Source organism: Haliotis rubra, unplaced genomic scaffold, assembly GCF_003918875.1.
Source record: "Haliotis rubra isolate DU_JTF1 unplaced genomic scaffold, ASM391887v1 Scf863, whole genome shotgun sequence".
NCBI lineage: Eukaryota > Metazoa > Mollusca > Gastropoda > Lepetellida > Haliotidae > Haliotis > Haliotis rubra.
The window spans coordinates 70,577-78,849 of record NW_025767594.1 but is presented as its reverse complement, the minus strand read 5'-3'; the positions used below and the strand labels follow the sequence as shown (position 1 = coordinate 78,849).

Below are 8,273 nucleotides of genomic sequence, written 5' to 3'. Positions count from 1 at the left end.
TACCTCGGAAACGTGGGTACCACGGAATCGTAGGACGGCAGGGTACTAGGGAGAGCTCAGTAAGTTTGTGAATGGCATGCACGGAGGTGGCGGCCTACCTTTAGAATACAGCGCCACAAACTTTAAATATATACGTCATAATACCCTTTTACGTAATGTAATGTGATTTTGTTTGAAAGCACGTTCTTGAAACAATGCCTTATTACGTCTGCATGGCAACACGGTTGTCTAGCTCAGCAAGTGCGTATCAGCTCCGCTCACTGGTGTTTCATCTCTGCTAGCTATGTCATTGCATAAGCCCAATGATGTTGAGAGTTTCCAGTAGTTGTATACCGGCGGATGCGCAATTTTCTCCAAGCACCATTTTAAATATTATTCTTTTTTTCACTTATACGCTCATATTTATTTGTATTATGGGGTGCTGAGGTGTTATGTTTTGTGTATTATTGTATTTTTTAGATTTAGCAAGCAGAGGCCCAGATAAGCTACGTATCCGGGTAAAATACGCATAGAAAATTTCCAATTACGCATTGAGAAATAATTGTTGCGTACCAATTACGCATTTAAAATGTTAGATACGCAAAAAGTTTAAAACAAATGCGTACGGAATATATTTATAAAAATCGCTTGGGTAATGAAAAAGACATTGATTGCTATCTCGTTGTACTCTTAGTATAGGACTAGTGTTGTACTGTCACTACAGGATGAGTGATTTTTTTATGAAATCAATTCCATTATATTTAAGTTGGTTTTGATTAGGTATGACATAAGGCAAGAACATACCTGCTTAGTGAACTTACTCAATGATGTAATACTTAGGTGAGTAAAATGACTGAAACAAGCACATATTTGAAAGCAGTGGGTAACGGAAAATGAAATACCCACTCCAAAAAAGTACAGTACCCACATGAGCTAAATCTTATCTGGGGCTCTGAGCGAGAATGCGTTACACTGGTCTTTATTATATATATTTGATTATTCGCAATTTTGTTTTTTATATTTCGGTTTCTAAGTAACTATAAGTCTAAATGATTTGCCAATGTGAACTGACATACATATATATGTTTTTCTTTCAGTAATTTGAACCATTACATAGAAAGGTTTTTTATTAGTATTTTATTTTTCGAAGCGGTAATAATGCATTACACTGGACACATCAGTCATGCATGTGCCGGTTCGGTCAATGCATTCTGTTTATTAGGATTATTCTAGGGGTTAGGTACGTTAGGGTTAGGGACCTAATCCAATATAGTAGGTACATGTCCGGTGTAATACCTGAGTACCATTTGTTGTTTTTCCTTTTGCATTTTAATACTGCCGGTCCGGTCAATGCATTCTATTTATTAGGATTATTTTAAGGGATGAGGGTTTAGGGTTAGGGTTAGGGACCTAATCCAATATAGTTTGTCCGGTGTAATATGTGAGTACCATTTGTTGTTTTTCCTTTTTGCATTTTAATAAAAATAATTACACCAAAACAGGAAAGCAAAAACTTTGAAAGTACACTATGAAATGGTTTAATGTAAAATTTTGGGCTAATGGAAATTGGTCTGGAATTTGCACTCAAGCCTCTTTCACACGCAACATAAATTTTGTTCAGTAATGATTCAAAGGCTAACTCACCCTCGTGCCGTCACTACACATGCTCAAGTGTCCCTCGTTCCTTAGTGCAATCCACATTATCCTTACAGTGTTCCCTACATCACTTTTCTGTCACAAAATCACTGATTTATTTAAAAGGGCATCATTCATGCATGCACCATGAAATCTACGTCTGACGCCTGACGTCAACAACCCTTTTCAGTTTGAGGCATATCGGCTCATTCCATGTCACACATTATCTTGTAGATTACGGAATGCGATGAGTGTGCCAAATGGCATCGGGTCCATTGGGCAATTGTCTGTAGATTTAAAATCACGAGACACCAAGTCTACCCATAACCTTCGTAATTGTCCGTGACTTATTCGACTCTTTCCGTTCATTTCCGTGACGTCACAGGAATGACTCGATAAATTTGCAGATTGTGCAACAGTGTGGACGTAGCTCAGTCGGTTAGCTGTCGAGCTAACAATCCGAAGGTCGCAGGTCCGCATCTGACGGGTTCTCACAAACTAGTTGCTTGGTTTAATGACACGTGACCTATGGGAGTGATCGTCCTCACAAGAAGTTGTGGGTGCTGTATTCTAAAGGTGCTCTGAGGTCGCTTACTTGGCACATAAATTTTAGGGTCATCATTCACATTGCACATGCTTTCCCATAAAAATCAATATTCTCAATTGTGTATATATTATTTGTCCCGATCATAATCTGAAAAATATGTGTACAACTTTTCTCCTAACGAAAGGTTCTGTTTCTGGATCTAAAGGTGATCCAAGTGTTTAATGACAGGATGTGTCACTCCTTATGATATCTACCATATAATAACATTATTATGCAATAACATGTTATTAAATTGATCAAAGATAGATGTAATTATGTTTACATGAAGACATATTTCTATTATTTCAAGGCAGTGTTTTAAAACTTAAAGGTATGCTGATGACAATTTAGGGTTAAATGGAATAATAATCATATATATTCATTGCTTTTAATCAATTTTACAGAATGGTGTATAATACCTGTACACAGCTTTGCAAGACATCCATTTGTTTTTGTTTTGACAGAATAATGAACCAGTCACAGACCGTAAATATGTAACGTCAGTAAAAGTTTGGATATTGAACAGCTGAATACAATTCATTGTGGGACTATAGGGAGGATAATTGTACATCCCGTTATTGTCATTTTCCATACTGAATATTGAAAATCATTTCGCTAAGTTGTATATAGTGTGTTGTGTGTGCTATGTGTTTACAGTATCAGGTTTGTTATCATGCTACGTGTCATACCACCATGTTGTGTATGGTCCCTACTCTACTTGTTATTAGAGTATGACAACGTTTCTTATGTTTTCAGGAAACACCATGACATCCACATGTTAATGATGGAAATTGAAATCCACAGAAGCCTTTCCCTGTCACTGAAACACATGGAATCTGTTGAAGGGGTTTGCTGAAAACAGGATATCTCAAGAAACATCTTTTATTGACAGCTTGGAAATAGGTGATCTCAAGGGAGAACTTGTACTTGGAACCTTGGAAACAGGTGATCTTATGAAAGAACTCGTTACTGGAGCCCTGGAAATAGGTGATCTCAACCCTGGATATAGGATCTCATGAAAGAACCCATGGAATAATGAAGGAACCCATTAATGGACAGATGGTTTGGAGTGATCCAACAAAGCAGTCTTATATACATGTTGTGATAGTTTGGAAACATGTTTTAAATCACGTGTGGGTGTTGGTGGGATAGCCTAGTGGTTAACGCTTTCGCTCATTACGCTGAAGATTTCCCACATAGGCACAATGTGTGAAGCCTATTTCTGGTGTCGCACACTGTGATATTGTTGGAATGTCACTAAAATTGGCATAAAACCATTCTCACTCACTATAAATCTGGTGACTTGGAAAGAGACATGCTCTGTCTTCATGGAATCAAGAGTATCACTGTGCTGAATGTCAGAAAACATTCACATCATCAGCTAATCTTCAGTCACACATGAAGATTCACAGTGGCATCAAGCCTTATAAATGTTGAATGTGGGAATTTACTCAACCAAGTAGTGACAGTGGAATCAAGACTTTTAAATGTTGAATGTGGGAATTTACTCAACCAAGTAGTCTGCAGACACATATATGGATTCACATTGGAATCAAGCCTTGGGAATGTGTTAAATGTGGGGATGTGTTCAATGTTGGGAAAAATTACTCAATCAACAAGTATGGAGAGAGAGATGAGGATTCACAGTGGAATCAAGACTAATGAATATGTTGAATATGGAAAACAATTTTCACAATCAGGTAATCTGCAGGCAAACATGAGGATCCACAGTGAAATCAAACCTTACGAATGTGTTGAATGTGGGAAAAAATTTACACGCTCTGATACTCTGCAGGGACACATGAGGATTCACAGTGGAATCAAACCTTATCAATGTGTTGAATGTGGGAAACAATTTACACACTCAGGTAATCTGCATGCACACATGAGGATTCACAGTGGAATCAAGCCTTATGAATGTGTTGAATGTGGGAAGCAATTTAGACAATCAAGTAATCTGCAGACACACATGAGGATTCACAGTGCAATCAAGCCTTGTGAATGTGTTGAATGTGGGAAACAATTTACCCACTCAGGTAAACTGCAGGCACACATGATGATTCACAGTGGAAGGAAGCCTTATGAATGTGTTGAATGTGGGAAGCAATTTACAGAATCAGGTAATCTGAAGGTACACATGAGGATTCACAGTGCAATGAAGCCTTATGAGTGTGGTGAATGTGGGAAACAGTTTACGCAATCAGGTAATCTTCAGGCACACATGATGATTCACAGTGGAATGAAGCCTTATGAATGTGTTGAATGTGGGAAAAAATTTACACACCCAAGTAAACTGAAGAGACACATGAGTATTCACAGTGGAATCAAACCTCATCAGTGCATTGTATGTGAGAAAACATTTATACTACCATGTGAAGTTCAGAGACACATGAGGGTTCACACAGGAATGAAGCCTTATAAATGTGTTGAATGTGGGAAAACATTTACACACTCTGGTAGTCTGCAGAAACACATGAAGATTCACACAGGAATCAAACCTTATAAATGTGTTGAATGTGGGAAAAAGTTCACACAATCAGGTCATATGCAGGAACACATGAAGATTCACAGTGGAATCAAGCCCTAAGAATGTCTTGGATGTGGGAAACAATTTACACAATCAAGTACTCTTCAGAAATACATGAAGGTTCACAGTGAAATCAAACTTCATCCGTGCACTGCATGTGAGAAAACATTTAGACCATGAGGTAAACTTCAAAGACACTTGAGGATTTTACAGTGGAATCAAGCCTGCTGAATGTGTTGAATGTGGGGAAAAATCTACACAATCTGGTAATCTGCAGGCATTCATGAGGATTCACTGTGGAATCAAGCAGTGAAAACTTAATTCTGTGTTGGGTTTGGGAAAGGATGTACCCCTGCAAGCACCCTGTAGAAATACATAAGAATTCAAGGTGGAATCCTGTCTTATCAATGTGTTGAATGTGGAAAACATTTGCATTGTCATATACTCTTAGCCAGTATACAGTTCAGAGGAATCACAGTAGAATCAACTGATTATGGAGTTTAAACGTTATGTATATATTACAGTGCATATATTTCTTTATACACTTTTATATTTTTCACAAATTATTCTTTTCAAAGGAAATTTGTGTATGTGTAAATCGCTGTGCGTAGTGTTTCTTGTTTATAGCCCTGCATGTCAAGCGCAGCAGTGGTCAATCAACGTCACTGCCAAAATCGTTAACAGTGGGTGCGACAACAACAGCGTTGGTGATGTCAACAATTACAACAAGTGTTGTTTTCTGATGAGTCCAGATTCAATTTGTCCCACGCCAATGGCCGATTACGTATATGGAGACGCCGTAATGAACGTTACGCCAACTGTTGTGTTGTGGAAGCTGGCCGCTGGGGAGGTGGAAGTCTCATGGTATGGGGTTGCTTCAGCTACCACCACAGAACATGTTTACACATGTTTCGTCAACGTGTGACTGCTGTAGTCTACAGAGACCAGGTCCTCCAACCTCAGCTCCAGACGTTCCAGCAGGACAATGCTCGTCCTCACACTGCACGGGTCTCTATGGACTTTCTCAGGGATATGGCACCAATCGAGCATGTGTGGGATGAAATTGGTAGACGGATACTGACAGCTGCTCAACCTCAAAAGCTTAAAGATTTGGAAGCCAGATTGGTCAGGGAATGGAATCAAATTCCCCAAGCCTTCTTTCAGACACTTGTTGACTCGATGAGATGTCGTTGTGCTGCCTGCTTGCAGCCAATGGAGGTCACACGCGCTACTGATTGACACACTTTTTCGTGACATTTTTGGTGTGTGGGGGTGGAGTGGTAACATATGCTTTTACAGTAAACTTGAGTATTGTTTTCACCAGAGATCACGACTCATTTCTTCAACAATCACTTGTCTGTTGTTTTTTCATAGTGTTAAGATTTTTTGTTCCACAGATTCAGATATATTGACATTTCTATTAATTCTAAATCAACTTTCGTTTCTTTTGCGGTTCAGTATATAAATTGTACACATATTATTTTACACGATCATGGTGACATGAACAGACATTTCATTACAAAGAAAACCATACATGTCGTTGAAAATCACATGTTTAATCCTTGTATCCTCAGGATATCTTCTGTCGCTAGATCTAAAGAACCCAGAAACCGGTGATCTAATGAAAGAACCTGTTGATGGAACGCTGGAAATAGTTTCCAAATGGTTTGGAGAATCATCAAAAAACAAAGGTCCATGCTCTGTCACAGTGGAATCAAGACTCGGAGTGCTGAATGTTGGAAAACATTCCCACTATCAGATAATCTTCAGACACACATGAAGATTCATAGGGAAATCAAAACCTATGAATGTGTTGAATGTGGGGAAAAAATTACAAGATGAGATACTCTTCAGGAATATGTGCAGATTCACATAAGAAATAATGAACATTCAAGTAATGTGCAGACACACACGAGGATGCACAGTGGAATCAAGCCTTATGAATGTGTTGAATGAGGGTGAAAACGTACACTATTAGGTTATCTTCAAAAATACCTGAAGATTGAGTGGAATGAAGCGCTATGAATGTGGGAAAATATTTACACAATCAGTTAACATGCAGACACATATGAAGATCCATAGTGGAATCCAACCTCATCAATGCACACATGAGAGTTCACAGTGGAATCAAGCCTTTTGAATGTGGGAAACAATTTACCCACTCAGGTAAACTGTCGGCACACATGATGATTCACAGTGGAAGGAAGCCTTATCATAATGTGTTGAATGTGGGAAAACATTTACAGTATCAGGTACTCTTCAGATCCACATGAGGATTCACAGTGGAATCAAACCTCATCAGTGCATTGTGTGTGAGAAAACATTTACACTCATTTGAACTTAAGACACACATGAGGATTCACGGTGGAATCAAGCCTTATCAATGTGTTGAATGTGGGAATAAATTTACACAATCAGGTAATCTGCAGACACATGAAGATTCACAGTGGAATCAAACCTCATCAGTGCATTGTGTGTGAGAAATCATTTACACGTTTGGCTCATCTGCAGAGACACATGAGTCTTCACAGTGGAATCCAGCCTTATGAATGTGTTGAATGTGGGAAAAAATTTCACAATCATGTTTTCTTAAGGTACATAGGCAGATTCACAGTGGAGCAAAACATTATGCATGTGTTGAATGTGGGAAAAAATTTACACAGTCGCGCACTCTGCAGATACACGTGAAGATTCACAGTGGAATCCAGCCTTATGAATGTGTTGAATGTGGGAAAAAAATTATACACTCAGGTAATGTGCATGCACACATGAGGATTCACAGTGGAATCAAGCCTTATGAATGTGTTGAATGTGGGAAGCAATTTAGACAATCAAGTAATCTGCAGACAAACATGAGGATTCACAGTGGAATCAAGCCACATGAATGTGTTGAATGTGGGAAAACATTTACACGATCGGGTCACCTGCAGACGCACATGATGATTCACAGTGCAATCAAACCTTATGAATGTGTTGAATGTGGAATTTTTTTTTACACAATCAGGTCACCTTCAGAAACTCGAGGATTCACAGTGGAATCAAGCCTTATGAATGTGGGAAAACATTTACACAATCAGGTAACCTTCAGAAACACATGCGAATTCACAGTGGAATCAAGGAGTGAAGATAACTGTGTTGGGCTAGGGAAAGGATGTACACCTTCAGACACTCTACAGAAACACACGAGTAGTCAAAGTGGAACTCCGTCTGATCCATGTGTTGAATCAGGGAAAACATTTGCACTGTCAGATGCTCCTAGCCAGTTAACGCGTCAGAGGATTTCCAGTAGAATCAACTGAGCATTGATTTTTACCAGCATGTATATTTTACACTGCATATATTTCTTCATACACGTTTATATTTTTCACAAATTATTCTTAACAAGGGAAGTCAGTGTATGTGCAAGGGGCTGTTCATAATATTTCTTGTTCATCGCCCCGCATGTCCAACGCAGCAGTAATTAATTAGGAAACGCGTCCATGCCAACTATTAACTAATTAATGGAAGATAAAGTTAGTGAGCTGTGTCGGCACCAGCCTTTCTTCT

The 8,273-nt window shown here is 38.8% G+C and overlaps 1 protein-coding gene across 1 annotated transcript; it reads left to right on the top strand.

Moving 5' to 3' along the window:
* The first annotated feature begins 3,690 nt into the window (after positions 1–3,690).
* Positions 3,691–5,624, top strand: LOC124262992 (zinc finger protein 235-like). The gene has a single exon (XM_046697608.1). It carries the CDS (start codon positions 3,783–3,785, stop codon positions 4,785–4,787), a length of 1,005 nt encoding a protein of 334 aa, XP_046553564.1. The 5' UTR covers positions 3,691–3,782; the 3' UTR covers positions 4,788–5,624.
* The last annotated feature ends 2,649 nt before the right edge of the window (positions 5,625–8,273 follow it).

Coding starts and splice junctions, on each gene's coding strand:
- LOC124262992 (XM_046697608.1), top strand. CDS start 3,783: ATGTGTTCAATGTTGGGAAAAATTACTCAATCAACAAGTATGGAGAGA.